Source organism: Xyrauchen texanus, chromosome 40, assembly GCF_025860055.1.
Source record: "Xyrauchen texanus isolate HMW12.3.18 chromosome 40, RBS_HiC_50CHRs, whole genome shotgun sequence".
NCBI classification, from domain to species: Eukaryota; Metazoa; Chordata; class Actinopteri; order Cypriniformes; family Catostomidae; genus Xyrauchen; species Xyrauchen texanus.
This window is the reverse complement of record NC_068315.1, coordinates 21622282-21640190: the sequence shown is the minus strand read 5'-3', so window position 1 is coordinate 21640190 and position 17909 is coordinate 21622282. Positions and strand designations below refer to the sequence as shown.

General features: G+C 39.9%; 1 protein-coding gene across 1 annotated transcript in view; it reads left to right on the top strand.

Annotated features, from left to right (window-relative positions):
- LOC127633508 (rho GTPase-activating protein 23-like) overlaps window positions 1-17909 on the top strand; it is a 64345-nt gene that overhangs the window by 33731 nt on the left and 12705 nt on the right. The window contains exons 2-9 of the mRNA XM_052112667.1: window positions 7416-7592; window positions 9251-9275; window positions 9359-9451; window positions 9552-9630; window positions 9745-9805; window positions 10132-11590; window positions 14379-14534; window positions 16673-16784. Of these exons, the coding sequence (XP_051968627.1) occupies window positions 7416-7592; window positions 9251-9275; window positions 9359-9451; window positions 9552-9630; window positions 9745-9805; window positions 10132-11590; window positions 14379-14534; window positions 16673-16784 (2162 nt within the window). The remainder of the gene's footprint in view (window positions 1-7415; window positions 7593-9250; window positions 9276-9358; window positions 9452-9551; window positions 9631-9744; window positions 9806-10131; window positions 11591-14378; window positions 14535-16672; window positions 16785-17909) is intronic.

Here is a 17909-nt window from a genome sequence, read left to right as displayed (position 1 = left end):
GAGGGTTTAAAAGGCAGAAATGTGAAGCTTATAATTTTTAAAAGCACTTACATTCATTCTTCTTTTAAAATGGTGTATTATGTCTTGTGGCTATACTTTTGAAACTGTTAGTATTTTAACATTTGTGGATTGGCCCCCATTCACTTCCATTGTAAGCGCCTCACTGTAACCCAGATATTTGCTTTGCACAGCCAGATTGGTGTGTTCTGATTGGTGGCTGATGATTATCCTGTTCATTTCAGTGGCTGGATCTTACCCTTGTTTGCTTTCAAATAAAAGCTCTGCACAAGTTTTCTTTTAACCTTGTTAAACCTTATGAAGGCCTGTGTGCAGAAACATGTCGGTTTTATTTAAATAAATGTTCTCCCTTCAACAAGAATTGCTGGATTTATTCTTTTCATTTGTAGTTTTGTAGGAAACCAGCAGCCACGGCCAAGTCTCTGAGTCTAAAATGAGCTGACATAGAAGCAGGGCGAGTCAACTAGAGGGAGGCATAAAGAGACAGAGAGAGAGAGAGAGAGTGAGACGTGTGCCTGAATGCAAAGAGGTGCTCATCATACTACCAGCATGATGGACTGGGTTTGGGATAGAGTGGATCAGGAAAGAGAGGTGGAGAAAGGTATTGAGGGGTGGAAAATAAGAGAGACTGAACCCCCCATTTGTCATGTTTGGCAGAGTTTACACTGAGCTGACAGATACAACGACTGCTGCTTCGTGAAAAAAGGTTGAACTCTAAGCTCTGGAAAGCCAGAGAATTGGTCAGAGAAGCAAAGCAATTGGACATTGGTGGACTGAACTAGGAAAAAATTACAAATGACTAGGATGTAATACTGCTGATTGTAGATTCAAATGGATTATAACAGTTCAAAGTGGACCACATATTTCATTGGGAACTACTGCTCAGCCTTTTCAGACTTATTTTGGACAACAGCTTTGAATAGCAGACTTTTCCATCTAGTTTTGATTTGACTGGCTGCCTCAACACTGGCATTATTCAATTCTTAAGTCTGTACCTACAGACCAAAATGAGATGAAGAGCAGATGACTATGATTCATTCCACTTTAGCCCTGCAAGGTAAGCTATATGAATGAAATATTTTGCTGAAAGGAAGACCTTGCAGAGGCTCTGAATCATGTTGTAGACTGTCAAGGGAATCTGACGGATTCATCTCCATTAAGAATAATGTATCGTCACTTGCAGAAAAAGGGGATATATTTGTCAGTGAGAAGGAATAGAGGTGACTCTACATCTACCCTGAGCCTGTAGACAATGGAGAATAAAGAGCAGTGTCCAAAAGCATTACCAGATCACTGAGGACGTTAGGAGAAAAAAAATGATATTGTGTTTTATGTTGGTTAACACTTTTAACGGTCACTACTACAAAATGTGTGAAGAGCCATTGATCTACAGTGATGGATCTACAAATAATTTCTGGACAAACCAGGGTGTGGAAAGCCAAGAATGGGATTATTTTACTCTGTGGATCATCCTATCTCAAAATCATTAGGCTCTGAAATCTTTCTGAATTGTTGACTTGTTGATCACCAAGGGACAAGTGCTCATGTCCAAGAGGAGGTGAGCAAAAGTTTATGTTCAAGGGTGTAATCTCTGTGTCCAGCTGACCTTGCTGCATTCTGCCCTGTGGTGGAGGACCTGGTGGTCCTCCATGTTCAGACAGGCTGATTATGTGTTCAGTAAAGCGGTATGTATCCAGGGTCCCAGCTCCGGTGGGTAAGGAGTGGTGTTTTGAATTCTCAGTGGGCGTGGATTGCAGCGATCCGGAGCCTCGCTGCATATGGTTGGCCATTCTGAGGAGCACTGGTGTCCAGCCACACTACGCACAGATTTCTGGAACTGGCACGATGCTATGGGATCAGAGAAGGGTAAGAGATCAACTACAATACAATACAATACCTCATTAAAGCTGAAGCCATTTTTGGCCAACGTGAATTTCCATGCTAGTCCAAGCTGGTTTATGTGCTGGCTTAGTTGGTGGACAAGCATATCCATGTTGTTCACCAGCAAAAGATGCTGGATAACCTTCATGGTCTTTCTGTTGATGCTGGTTGACCTTGGGAGGCTGGCTGGTTAAGTTTATTAAGAAGTCTGGAAGGGATGACGGCATTCAAGCATCCAAAACAAAACATACGCTGATCTTTGCAACAGGAATGTGATTTTCTAATGTATCACATCACCCAGCTTGTTCTGTCAAAAGCAAATTCAGCTCTAGTTTCCAGAGAAAATTTCAAAACAATGGCATTATGTTTTTGAGTCAGGTCGTTTGTGAACTGCTTTTTGTTTGTGTGTGTACTGCAGATCTTTAATCAATGTATAACGCTAAACTCAGCTGTGTGTCTGGCTACAGTGCTCATGTGTTGCATCGCTCAATAGGTATGTGGCTCTGATTGATGTTTTTAGGCCGGCCTGTGTAATGCGTTCACATTTGCTTTCTAGACTTTAAAACTGGTGGTTTGTATTGGTCTGGCTTATGTAAGGGGTGCTTGGAGAGGAGCTAAAGCCAAGTGGAGAGGAAAAGATTCAGAGTGGCTCCCGTGCCTAGAGTAAGCGTTTGCGTGTTTGTTGCATATGTATGACGGTGGGAGTGAATCACAGTATGTGCTCCACAATCTTGCAGACCTATTTCTGTTCTCCCCCAAGCATAACGACTGAACATGGACTGCATGTTTATTGGCCACAGAACTTCCTACTTTACCTAAAGTGTTATCTGATTGGTTTTCACCAATGATGAGCAGCTCTACTGAGCAGGTGAGAAATAGGTCAGATGCCTTAAAGCTGTATGGGATTTAATTTAAACAGACAACCTAAGTGTTGGAAAAATGTAAAATTTTTCTAATGATCGTGCCTGTCCATTCAAGTCCATCCATCCATCCATCCATCGTCAACCGCTTATCCTGTGTACAGGGTCGCGGGGGGCTGGAGCCTATCCCAGCTAACATTGGGCGAAAGGCGGGGGACACCCTGGACAGGTCGCCAGTCCATCGCAGGGGCACACATAGACAGACATACACTCACACTCACCTCCACATCCACATCTAATGTACTTTTATCTATTGTGTATGAGATCACTGGAATGCAGCTTAACACTCATATGTGTGTATTGTCACCACGGTGTCACATGCCCTGTCCTGGAACGCAATTAGGAATTCTGTCATTTTGAAGTAACAGTTCCATCACATACAACACCGCCATTTGTTTTCTTAGGGGCCGTTCACAGCTAATGTGTTTTAGCATCTGTCTGTTCTGTTTTTATATTGTTTTGTAAGTAAACATGCACTAGTTGGACGTCTTTAAACGTTGCGCCATGTCACGCTGGTTATTCAGCATCTCGCGCATGAGAGCAATGTTTTTAAGAGGTAGTGTCAATTTAAAAGAACTTTTAAAAAAGAATCTTGAGACGCATGCATTCTGTTCCATTTTTCACTGCATCTATCTTTTTTAGCACAATAATGCTTGTGGTCTGAACAGCCCTTTAGTCTCTGTCCTTCACTACTTCTTACACCTCTTCCTGCTTGACTGTGTTTTTTTTCCCCTTTTGCTATTTGTTTTTCACTCTCTGTGTCAGCCATTGTCCTTGTAACATGTCTCCACGTGTACCAACTGTACCAACAAATTCCTATCGTCGGCTCTCATTTCCTTTCGATTTTGTTCTCCATCTTTAACTTTTCTTCGTTTGGATAGTACTTCGTTATGCATTTTCCACGGTCAAGGTGAATGCTGTGTCCAGGTGTAAGGGCAGAAAGAAATAGGACAGAAGGACAATGGAGTTTTGACATACTTAAGGGAAACTGGAGCAGGAAGAGTTACCTTGGAGATGGAACAAGTAAACACGAGTTAAGGAAGTGGTAGGAGAGATTTCTGGGAAGGACTGAAGGTGTTCAGACAGTCTATTGAAGATATCTAGCTACATTTTGGAAAGCTTTATTAGTCAGGATTATTTCTGGAAATAGAGGATTCCCTTAATGTTCAGTAAAGGGAGTTACTGCACTTCCTGCTTCAGAGTTTCCACTTCCTGTTTTTGTTTCTGACACTGCAGCACCGCCTGGTGTGCTAGAGGATGGAATGCAAGGGTGAGGTGCTGTGGAATGGAGCCAGGGGAAGAGGAAGTGAGTGGGCAGACGGGGGAACTAGGGTAGTGTCATTGCAGGTTCTGGCCATTTCTCTTAGGCTACATTTACACATCAGCCAAATGTGGCCCAAATCTGATATTCTGCTCAAATTTGATTTTTTTGTTCACATGACATTTTAATGTTGTCCATATCTAATACTGGTGTGAACAGCCGATGCTCCTAAACTGACCCGCATGTGTATTACACTCCCTGAGCATGCATATAACAAACCACTGAAAGTGTGTAGGCACCTAATGTAATCGTTCTTCTTCTTCTTTTTCTTCAAACGCAGATAGTCTATGGCAGCCCATATAACCGTACATTGGAAAGTTATGAAATTTGTCAGACTGATAGAGGTCACTCTCAAATGCATCTGACCCAAATTTGGGGCCTCGAGCTCGAACTCTAGCACCTCCAACTGTTCAAAATTTCATTCACGTTTTTGACCTATAACTTCTGAACCATAAGGCCTAGAATCAAAATAATGTTTTTTCCTGTGAATCCTTGGGTAAATCCGAGTCAAAGTTCTCGTGGTGGCGTAGTGACTCGCCTCAGTCCAGGTGGCGGAGGACAAATCTCAGTTGCCTCCGCATCTGAGACCGTCAATCCACGCATCTTATCACGTGGCTTGTTGAGTACGTTACCTCATCCACGCACAACTCACCACGAGCCCCACCGAGAGCAAGAACCACACATTATAGCGACCACAACGAGGTTACCCCATGTGACTCTACCCTCCCTAGCAACAGGGCCAATTTGGTTGCTTAGGAGACCTGACTGGAGTCACTCAGCATGCCCTGGATTCAAACTCGCGACACCATGGGTGGTAATCAGCGTCAATACTCGCTGAGCTACCCAGGCCCCTTTCAAAAGCTTTTTGATAGACCACGCCATTCACACACACAAAAAGAAAATGCTTCAACCAATTTGTCCGTGAGCACACCAAAAATAGATGGGAGGCTATAACTACGCAACACATTAGCGTATTGATACGAAACTTACTACATGTCATCACAAGCGTATCCTGAGGGTACCTCTAGTGTTTCCCCACAGTGCCACCTAGTGGTCAGGAGATATGAAAAATGGCTATTTTAGATTCCTTGTGTCATGCCGAATACGCTGATACCAAATTTTCGGCCATACTGTCTATCCGCCATTTGTAATTTAATTGAAAACCTACTTTTTCAAACTCCTCCTAGGCCGTATGTCCGATTCAAATGAAATTTGTCATGCATCATCTAGGTACACTCATGACAAAAAAATTTATCAAAAGCTTTTTGATAGACGAAACAGTTCTCAAACAGTGCACCAATGAAATTGATGACATGTTGACAAAAAAGCATGTCTGCAACGCTTTGCCGTACTTTCATGAAACTTTGTGTGTGACATAATGACCACATCCTGACCTCACTATATACGTTTTATGACAGCGCCACCTCCTGGTCAAAGTTATAATAGATTGTATTTAAATTTGAGCAATTCTACCTATGTTTTTATCCTCTTTTCTTAAAGTCATAATCACTGATGTCCAGTGACTCTTCTGTACATGCTGTTGATGTACTTGGTGTGCTTGGCCCCAGTAATTGCTGCTTACAGCTATATGTATCATTATTATATGTATTAGTAATTAAATTATAAGTAGTTGTTATTTTTGTTTTTAATGCAGTTTATCTAATAATATATCAGCAAGTGATGAAGAAATACTTCTTGATGGATAATGAAGTAGGCTATTTATACATTATTTGCAGACGTACAGTGGAATTTAATTACCATCGAAGCTCAAGAATGTAATATTACAAGAGAAACACACCATTAGATTAAATGGCAGCAGGAAAAAAAACAGCATTGGTACATATAAGGTAAAAAGAGTTCAGATTTGCATTGACTTGGATTTGCAGGTTGATACAGTTATAAATAAATCAGTTTTCTGTGTGAGTGACATGAAAAAGATCACTGTTGGATAATCTCCCTCTGTCCAGTATCTTTTCATGCACATATTTTACTGCATGACATCCAAACAAATCACTGAACACGACTCTTTCATTCCTTAAAAGGAAGTAAATTTGTTAACAAGATAAGAAATTTCTTGCAATTAAACGTTTTAAACCTTAAAATAACTATAAGGGCAAATCAAGTGTGCAAATTATATTTTGTGAGTTACTGTAGATTGATGTAAAAATCACAATAAATCAGACTTGGCTGTTCACACTGAAGGCATATTGCAAAAAATCTGATACACATCTGATTTATTTCCTCATATTAAAATGGCCAGATCGGATTTGAAAATGTCAGATCCAAAATGTTCACATTGTCAGCCACTGAACAGATCTCTGTTACATGCGAGAGAAAATATCAGATATGGGCCACATTTAGCTGTGGTGGTGTGAAAGTAGCCAAAGTCACTGCAGTCTAGAAACTCTCTAGTTTAGGAAGCTCAAACTAAATATTTGAAGTAAAAAAACCTGACTCAACCCAAAGAGCTAATCAGTAGGATAACAGTACACCCAGGGCCGTTTCTAACTAAAAGCGACAGCTTATTTTATTTTATTTATTTAAAAAAATATACTGAAAGCTGCGAATAAGAATCGGGCAGCTTTTATGGCTCAATTAGACAAGTAGGATTGCGCTTAGGGCCCCCATATGCTCAGAAACCGCCCTGAGTACACCCATATGTACCTCATTCTACATTCATGTAGAATTTGTCATAAATTTCCCTGATTTTTCTGTAAAATGTCACAGACTTTATGCTTCATTCATTTATTTTTATTTATTTATAAAAATCTTCGGCCTGGAGCCAAAGATTACCTTTTCACAGATTTTGCATTATGGGTTAAGTGTGTGCATTGCTGCAAGGCCCTTCTGCTCCAGTTTTTCCACATCAGGATTGACTGTATTTATTTTCTCCTCTTGCATTGTTGTGAAGTCCCATGTGGTGGTTTATTTTAGCATCTACGTTTAAAATAGACATTCCTCAGACATTCCTCATTCCGCTGTTTACAGGGTCATTCCCTCAAGGTCGGTGGAGTTTACTGAAACTACCTTTGTCTGTAATTGAACCCACCCCTCCACCACTAATTCCTTTGTTAATACATATTTATGGAGAGCGGAACATGGAGAGAAATCTGTCACAATGCTAACTAACATCAGCAGACTTCCCTGACTCATCCAAAGAGCCAGAACATCTTTTAGACATTAGAAAATAATTATTTGTTATATTGGGAACTGACGAGGAAGTTGCTTTGTGGATGTTCATATTAGTCTCAACATGTTTCTTTGTTTTGAAACAGGCTAAAGGCCGCAAGGATGGAGGATTGTCTTCCAGTCAGAAGACTCGACCCATGTCAGGGGATGGCGTGGCCTGGAAGGGTCCCCGCACCGTGGTGCTGCAGAAGAACTCTCAGGGCTTCGGTTTTACGCTGCGCCACTTCATCGTCTATCCACCGGAGTCTGCCCACCACACTAAGGTAACAAAATTATCCACTTTAAAGACATACTGTAGTTAACCCAAAAGTACAAATTCTATCATTTTTACTCACCCTCATGTCATTTTGAGCCCGTATGAATTTCTTTCTTTGGATCACAAAGGAGACGTTATGAAGAGTGTAACTGAGAACATTAATCACTATTCAATTTCATTGTATGGGAAAAAGAGTAGCAGCAACATTCTGTGTGTTCCACAGAAGAAAGAAATTCATACATGTCATTACACAAGGAGAAGTAAATGACAACAAAATTTCCGTTTTTGGATAAACTATCCCTTTAAGAAATGACCGTCGCTCTTAATTAAAAACAATCTTTACAATGAGGTTTTGTTTTAGTACATGCCAAAACTCAACTGATTTAGACATTATTACTCTTTACTCATTATGACAAGCGACACATAACAATACATTTTGCCTGTCACTGCACTTTTTCCTATCCCAGATTAATATGCAAGGACAACCATGAGTAAGCCATTTGTAGGTTGATTTGCATATTAAGACAGCATAAAAGTAATGTCTTCTGAAGCAAATCGAGAAATTGGTGTAAAAAACAAATAGATAATTAAAACTTTATTAACTTCTAAATTATCACTTTCTATCAGCAGTTGACTCATCAGTGACGTAAGTGCAATGGCACTTTAACGCGAGAAGTTGGAAGCGTGCTTTGTATACACAGGAACAAACGTCCCAGGCAAGTTAGTTCATTTCAAACAGAAATTCAGCGCTGGGCGGAAGCAACGATTTAAAGTTAAAAAAATTATCAATTTGTTATCTAACACCAACCTATCGATTCGCTTCAGAAGACATTAACTTTTGACTGGAGTCGTGTGGATTACTTTTATGCTGCCTAAATATGCTATTTGGACCATCAAATAGCCAGCAGCCTGATGGCACCTGTTTACTTACATTATAAGGACCTGCAGAGCTTCAACATTTTTATAAAAATCTTAATTTGTATTCTGCTGAAGAAAGACAGTCAAACACATCTGGGATGGCATCAGAGTAAGTAAAAAATGAGAGTTTTTTCATTTTTAGGTGAACGAAGTCTTTCAGACAAACATGATTAGTACGCAGGTCACATGGGGCACCAATATGATCAGAAGGCCATTTGAGACAGCAAGCAGGGACCTCACCCCTGTTCACCCATGAGCCATGTTCCCACCACCTCTAAATTACCCCAGAGCTCTCACCCCCCCCTTCTCATGTCACCTGCCTTTGTGTCACAGAGAGGGTAAGGACACACTGGTGCTTGCATATCTTGGGCTGCAAAGCCCTTTGCTTTTGTCTGTGGGTGTTAGGAATGAGCCATGTCAGCGAAACCCCAAAGTTTACACATAGCTAGCTACTAAGAAAACTGCACACTCAGCTCTGCGTATGTGTGTGAGACTAATTTAAGGAAGTCCACCTCTATGTATTTCCATGGAAGCATAAATTGTATTGGTAAAGTCATAGTTTGAATTTGTGTATAATGCAGGGTGGCTGCCACTGTTCTGTACTGTAAATTGCTTTGCATAAGAAAGAGTGCTAAATGAGTAACAGCCAAGTGCCTTGAACATTTGGGCACTCCCTCTAGTGGTGTGAAGGTTACAATACAGGCTTAAGCAGTTCAACTGACCTCAGTCAATCCCTTTCTTTTTCAGGATGAGGAGAATGGCAATGACAAAGGTAAATTAATCTAAAATTATTAGATTATGCTTTAAGTATTTCAGTTGTGAGTGCCTGTAAAATGCTTTTATGCTTTTGCTCAGGAGGTTATAGGTCTCGTCTGGAGCCCATGGACACCATCTTTGTGAAGAATGTGAAAGAGAAAGGCCCAGCCCATAAGGCTGGCTTGTGCACAGGTAGGGGAACATGGTATGACTACTTTTAAAACATGTTGTGCTTTGTCTGTTCACATACCCGATCCACAACATTTATGGTAAATACAGTATGTGTGTTTAGGAGACCGGCTGGTGAAGGTGAATGGAGAAAGTGTGCTGGGTAAAACTTATTCTCAGGTCATTGCACTGATTCAGAATAGGTGAGGCTACTTTGTAATTAGTACATCACATTAATTAATAGTTATTCCAAGTACAAAAGTGGACTGGTATCTGCTCTGAATTTGTACTTCAAAGCTGCATGTGTTCGTGTTTAGTGAGAATGTGCTGGAGTTGTCCATTATGCCTAAAGATGAGGATGTTCTACAGTTGGTAAGTGTGAGTATGACCTTTCTTCTGTACTTTCTCCTTTTCTTCACCATTTCCTTAACACACACACACATCTATAAGAAACTAAATGATCTGCTCTGATATACACTAGCATCACCTAAACTTATTTTTTTTATTTTTTTTCCATTTGATATCCCTGATGAATAATGCCTAAGCTGGTTTGCTGGTCTTAGCTGGTCTCCCATTCAGGTCATGCTAGACTATAGCGGGGTTGTTGGGGGGGTTGGGGGTCCAGCAAGGATTGCCTATTTGCCTTCTGCTCTTGGGGGTGCCACCATTTAACATTGACTTAGTTTCTTCTCCATCTCTTACAGGCGTATTCTCAAGATGCCTACTTGAGAGGGAATGAGCCATACACTGGAGAAGCCCAAAACCTTCCAGAACCTCCTCCGATCTGCTACCCAAGCAGCAAACCCACCTCCACCACACAGGACCAAGGTCTTCCTGACAACCTGAACTGTAAACCCAACCCCCCTCTGGACAAATGCTCTGGAGGGGACAGCTCTGTAATCGTCAGACATGACTTAGAGAGCGTTGCGACTCAACACGCTCTCCCCAGCCATCATCGACAGACCCACCACCGTGCCCGCTCCTCCTCCTCTGCAGGTATAACAATGAGCCCATTAGACTTCCACTTTGCCAACCACAATGCAGCCATTGCCTCTGCCACTCTCCCCCACCCTAGGAAAGGCAGTCTTCCCCAAGCCCGCAGTGAACTGTGCCACCAAGCTCTATCTGATTGGTACTACAGCCAAGCAGAGCGCCCAGGCCTTGCGATGTCACATCACCACCGAAGCATCTCTCAAGACCGACTGTCTGAGCTGGGACTCGCACTGCGAGGTTCTCCTGGTGGATGGCCACACAGCGCCTCTCAGGACACACTTTTGCTCCACTACAGTGCAGCAATTGGGGCAAACCACTCCCCTCGTACAGACGCTTACATGCTGGGCAGGTGGGGTGTGTCTGGTGGTCAGACCTCCAGACGTTCCTGCTCAGAGAACCTACTGGCTGCTTACGCTTCATATGAGCAAAGTTACGGTCGTTCACTTGAGACTCTAGAAAAGGCATCCAATCTGATCTCGCCACGCTATGAAAGACCAGCCTTGCCTCATAAGAGCAATCAACCAATGAAGGCTGAGGAACGCCACAGCCTGGCCAATCATTGTACAATCATATCCACATCAGTGCCACCCTCAGGGCGGGCCACAAGCCATGCCCACCATCAGCAGCAGCAGATGGGACCTCAATCACAGCAGGCTGCTCAGATCAAATGTTTACCAGCACAAATGGTTGATGACCAGACAGAAGGTTATCGTAGCTATAGCCCCTCGTTCTGCAGAAAGGCCACCCATCTTATGCAGCAGTCTCACTCTTTCAGGGATCCATCCTACACTGGACCTCACCTCAGTTGGACCCCTAAATCCATCTCCCCAGAAAGTATGCCCTCATCAGTCCGTGAGTCCTCTCCTCAGTCACTACCCCCCACTGCAGAGCCCCAGGACTCAATGAGAGCTGGCTCAGGGCTTGGTGGGTTTGTTGAAGAGCCTGTTCAGGCTCAGATTCAGGAGGTGGTCCTCAGACAAAAGCCCCCCTCAGGCAAAAAGACCCCTCATGGAATGCGACATCCCCATTATGCTCTACCTGTGGATTCATCTGAACCCCTTTCAGCGACCGCCCCAGCATCATGGTTAGGAGACCCAGTGCACCATACTAATGGTGGGCTCCCACCTCGACCTGTGGCGCAGGACTCCCTGGCAGGCATTCCTTTCATAGGTCAGTCTGGAAGCTGTAGGACCCTACAACCTGATTTGAGATTATACACTTTGTATTAAAGGATCACTTTAAAGTTTTTATGTAAATTCACTTAGGCTATGTGTAGGCCAGGGTCCAAAATTAACAAGGGCTCGGGGCAAAAATGCCCCAAATTTTTTCTCAGTTTTTTGAAAATGTATGTTATCTTTTATTTGTATCTTTTTTTATGTAATCTTACATATGATATAGCTGTGACTGGGGCTAATTATCACACTTTTTACTCCAGTGAATATTTCTCAGAGTAGGTTTATTTTTTAGTCAAATTCTACATAGTCACATATCTTGAAGTCTAGGCTACAAAAATAAAATCTATTGAAAATGTTCAACATTCTTGCCCGGAAGAAAAAAAAATACAGTTCACTAAACTCACATTTACTTTTTATGATGGGGCATATTGACACATTATAAGGGGCAAGTTGTCACAATGGAAATTGCCGCTTAACGAGTGGTGCAGGTTTTTATGAACATTGGGGAACACCCACCCTACACCCCTCACTAAAACAAAACCGATGCCTCTCTTTAAATCTACACCTGCATTAAACAGCCTATTGTAATGTAGGCTTTTCAGCTAAAAATATCAAACATTGTTTTTCCCAACAAATATTATAATGTATAAATTATAAACATTTATATAATTTACAACCCTTTTGGTTTCCTGCCCCGATTAAAATGTAAAACATGCCCCGAACAGATACTCATGTAAAATACCTTTGTTCTAAGAACACATTTAAACCTTTCGGAAAAAAATTGCAATCACAATATAGTTGACTCTTGTTTTAAAAAATGCCAGTGTGGTTTAATTATATTCAATAGTTTACATAAGAGCTATAACAAAAATATATTGATAGTTAAATTCTACTTTGGATGGCAGAAATTACAAAAATGCATCTAATTTAAGCGTTTTAATTCAATGTAGAAAAACCTCTGCTTGAGAAAACATACATTTGCGCAATTGGACTTTTTACTCCAAATGTTATTGTTACTGAGATATAGTTCTTCTGACAAATTTCCCATGTGACAACTAGCTCTAGTCTCCCCTATTTCATTCTATTCTATTCTAGGCCTGTCTAGTTAAGTATGGTTTTAAAGGATTTTACATAAATGGAAAGCATGCTGTGTGCTTAAAATATGGTAAAAAAAAAATGAATTACCCTGAAAATGTATTCTAAGATTTCTCCTTAATAAGAAAGGGAATTTCAGACACTGGTTTAGGCCCACATGGAATCTACGCCTACAGAATTCCACTGAATCTGAATGCCCATCCTTTACAAAATTCATCGCATCACATCCCCTCACTTTGTGACTTGTTTATTTGTTTTTCCCTATTACAATAGCATTTTGAAAGAGCTTTGATTACTTTACTTTTCTTTAAAGGGATAGTTCACTCAAAAATGTAAATTCTCTCATGATGTACTCACCCTCCTGGCATCCCAGATGTGTATGACTTTCTTTCTAATGCAGAATAGAAATTAAAATTTTTGAAGAATATTTCAGCTCTGTAGGTCATCACAATGCAATTGAATGTGTGCCAAAATTTTGAATCTCCAAAATCCACATAAAGGGGGCATAAATGTAATCTATATAACTCCAGTGGATAAATCCATATCTTTAGACAGGGTGAGAAACCACTAAATGTTTAAGTAATTTTTATCATAAATTTACCTCCCTGCCCAATAGTTGGCGATATGCCCGAAGAATGTGAATCACCAAAAACAGAAGAAGAAGAATGGGAAAGTGAAATTGAAGGAAGAATTTGTAGTAAAAAAGACTTGTATGTATCTGTTTCTCACCCACACCTATCATATCGCTTCTGAAGAAATGGATTTATGCTGCCTTCACATGTTATCGGAATTATCGTAAATACGAGTTTCCCACTCGGATGTTGCACATGAGTGACCCCTCAAGTCGTTGTTACAACTGGGAAACTCTGAGATAATTTTGATAACGAGTTTCAGAGATGGGAGGAGTCCTAAACTTTCAACATGGCAGAGGAAAGTGTAGTTTCTGTAGTGAATGACAGGTTTTGTTAATTTTTCTAAACACAGCTAATTGTTAGCACTTGCCGTTTTGGTCATGTTCATTTATGTATATCAGCAACCATTCTATGCATGTTGTACATTTTTACTCCATGAAAATAGCTTGTATTTGACCAAAGTTCCATTATCGTCAGCAAGTTCCTGTTCTTTCAACAAAGCATGTGAATACGACATACTCGTAATTACCATTTCAGAAGTTGCATTTAGGATCATTCAGATAGCACGTAAATGCAGGATTAAACCCCAGAGTCATATGGAGTACTTTATGTTGCCCTTATGTGGATTTTGGAGGTTCACAATTTAGGCACCTATTCACTCACATTGTATACAGAGCTGAGAAATTCTTCTAAATATCTTTGTGTTCAGAAGATGAAAGAAAGCCATAAACACCTACAAGAATGTAGAACGCAAAACATTTCACCATATTTTAATCTATTTCACAGATTTCCACAGACTTCCCTTCACAATTTGTGCATAAAATGTGAAAAAAGTCCATATGTTCCACAAGGGCCTAGTTACCATCTTGAGTCATCGTATAGGGGTACTGCTTGCTAAAAAGGACTCCATCTTTACTAGAACCTTTAATTCCATAGTTAACTCAAGAACACTAAATGCTTTTATACACTTTGTCCTGTGGAGCACCCAGTGCCTTATTTCCCAGCATCTCCTACTAAAACTTTCCTCACCCCTCTAACTCTCACCTCCTCTACTAGATGAGCCCACCAGTCCCAGTGTAGACCTTTTTGCCCACCATGTGCCAGCATCCTCTGTGGTGTCCAGCAGCCTGTGCCAGGTGTCTGCACACAGCACCAGCCCTGTTTCTCCCATCCTCACCTCTCCCCTTACCAGCCTCCTCTACAAAGACTTCAGTGAGTCCCTCGCTCCTCGCTCCTCGCCACCCAAATCCAGTTCTGTTCACAGAGGCCTCTATAGAGTGCAACAGTGACAATGCATTTTCTTTTGTGGCTCTGGTTCGTTACCATTAATTTTCTCCACAGGTAACAGTATATTTTACAATTATTTTAGCTAAATATACAAATATATTGGTAGTTTGAGAGAGCAGGATTCCTGGGATTTCGGCTATTAAACAATTTTTCGAAAATGAAACTGAAATCACACAAATTTGTGGTGTCCACATAAGCATATCATCGTTTAGAAACAATTAAGAGAATATAAGGGGGATTTTTGCCTCCGGCACAAGACTGTTGCGCTCTATTGTCCCTCTGTCTTATAATATTTCTACAAAAATGAACAGTTTCGTCTTAGTAGGTTTTCTAGCACACATGCATATACGTTTTTTTCCTATCTGCCAGGTGCCTGTCCAACAGTTTCTCTCACTTGTCATCTGTCTCATTCATTCTTGTCTCTCTCTCTGACTGTTGGCTCTGATGATCATCTTTCAATCAAAACCAGCTTTGTGTCGCATACGCACATTTTTCATTTTCCTGTAGACATCAAAGTCTTTTTTTATTTTAATTTTTTTTACTTGTGTCTCTCTCCTCAGCATTTATCACACCACACATCTTGCTGAATGCCATGCAGTCTTTAAGCAATATCTCATCTAACCCTTTCGTCTCTGTTTCAATATCTCTGCTCTGTAATTGTGTCACTATATCAGTGTTTGTCTTCAGTCATTGCCACTCAATGTCTCTAACGTCCATCATTTTCCCCTGTTTCACATCTGTCATCAACACAGGCTACAAATTTAACAGCTATCAGGACAAATATTTGCAAATATTACTAACAACTGGTAAGTTTTCCAAAAGTTCACAGCCTTCCAACTGGTATTTGGAAATTTGGGTTGCATTGTAACTCTTTAAAATAAATGATTCACCCATAAATACAAAAGTGATGTTGTTATTAACTCACACTCATGTCGTTCCAAACCCATATGCTATTATTATTCTGTTGAACACAAAAAGAGAGGTTTAAAGAATGTTCACACAGCTCTCACTATAGAAACAGTTCAAAGTCACCATGTTTGTCAAGCTCCCAAAAGGGGAAATAAATTACCAAAAAAGTAGTCCGCTGGAGAAAACATGTTTTAAATCCTATTTATTTATTTTATACTAAATAAACCTGAAATGGATATATTTGTAGACAAAGGTCTCAGCTTACGTATCACGTAAGGAAACAGGTTTTTATCAATTCTATACATTTTATTTTCTGTTTGCACACTATTCTGAAAATTCTGTATTGACAAAATTGACTATTTTTCCATCTTAACCATGTGTTGTACTCTGGAGACATTTCGTTTTTTTGCTCAGTTAAAGCTGCCTCTATAACGTAAATTAAAATCCAAGAATTTATCCCACAATTCTTAACAGAAATGATCACAATGGGATGACGGTGTTGACATGACTGCAGAGACTTAAGCATTGTTTGTTTAAAATATAAAGATATTACACTTACCAGACTATGTGTCCTACTGTTGCATCCATCATGAGCAGGAAGTGGTAAAGGGGTTCTCAAAGTTATAGCTGACTATGACATTGCCTGATTTATTTCATTATTAAAAAATCAATTTTATGGATAATGAAATTATATAAAAATATTATAAATGAATGGATAAGGTCAAACCTGTGCCATATATGATCTGAAAGGTACATAATGATTTTTGAATAAAATGAGATTTTAAAACTAATGATTTTGGTTATGTGGACTTGGTGTTGATTTGTCATTGGTTATATGAATACTTCTGGTGTATGGACTTCTTTTAACATTTTTGTCCTTTTTGGAGCTTGACAGACTATGAACTGTTTTTGTATGGAAAAGATTTGGGGTGAGATTCTTCAAAATTATTTTAATAACAAAACATACAGGGTTGGAACAACATTAAGGAGAATAAACAAACTATTCCTTTAATTTATATTTTTCTAAAATCAGTCATGAAGTTCATTTATGTATTCGTCCTTTTGCTTGTTTGTCCACCACCACCAACTCCTCTTTCTTTCTTTTTTCATGCATTCTTCTCTTTTGTCACACACTTCACTGTCTTTTTTAACAGGCAACATCAAAAACAGCAGACGCTCCTCCTACTTGCTGGCCATCACTACAGAGCGTTCCAAGTCATGTGACGAAGGCCTGAACACCTTTAGGGAGGAGGGCCGCGTCTTCTCGTGAGTGCAAGGGGTGAATGGTGTCACAGGACTATCAGAAATAACACAGTTTTGTTCTCTGGACAACCAGTGTACATAACATACTGTTTGTTGTCTCTTTGCAAAGATACTCAGGCACTCAACACCAGTAGATGTGTTTAGGGTTTATTTTAGTAGTGTCTGTGCATAGGCATAGTTTCAGTTTCCTCTAATAGAACTGAGATTACGATAATTTAAATACAGATTACTGTGTTAAGTATTTAAAAGTGTGAACATACATTCTACAGTGGTCACACAAAGTATTTGGTGATATAGAAATATATAAATGTCAAACCAATTGGCATTTATTCTAAAGAAATATAGCACATAAACACTTTTTAAGCAAAACACTTTACAAAAAGAAGTTTAATAGGTTTTAAATTATAAAACTGTAGATATATTGTTCAAAATTAAGACATATCTAAGTAGAACATGTCCATAGTTAATGTGATGAGCTACATCTGTGGTTACTTTTCTATGATGCCTGTGTGAACTTTTGGGGAACTTCATACAGCCACTAAAAATTACCTTTAGAACAGTTAGTTGAAAGTTATTAAATAAATGACTCTGAAAAGTAAAGTTAGTTCTGAAAAAAGCTCTAGCATCATCTGTTTGCAGATGCCAGTTGGACTGATACTTAGAATCTAATGCAATGACATTCAGATGTGTTTAAAGGGATAGTTCACCCAAAAATTCTCTCATCATATACTCACACTCATGCCATCCCAGATGTGTATGACTTTTTCCTTCTGCTGAACACAAACGAAGATTTTTAGAAGAGTGTCTCAACTCTGTAGGCCCACATAATGCAATTGAATGTTGGCAAGAACTTTTAACCTCCAAAAAGCACATAAAGGCAGCGTAAAAGTAATCCGTACGACTCCAGTGCTTTAATCCATGTCTTCAGAAGCGATATGATCGGTGTAGGTGTGAAAAAGATAAATATTTAAGTTTTCTTAAATATCAAATATCTAAGTTTTACTATAAATATACAATTTCACCAGCATTCCTAGCACAGAGAGAGGACCAAGTTCTTCTGTTTTCTTCATGTAAATCGCCACCTATTGCGCTTTTCACAACACACATCGTTTTATAGTAGCTTTACAG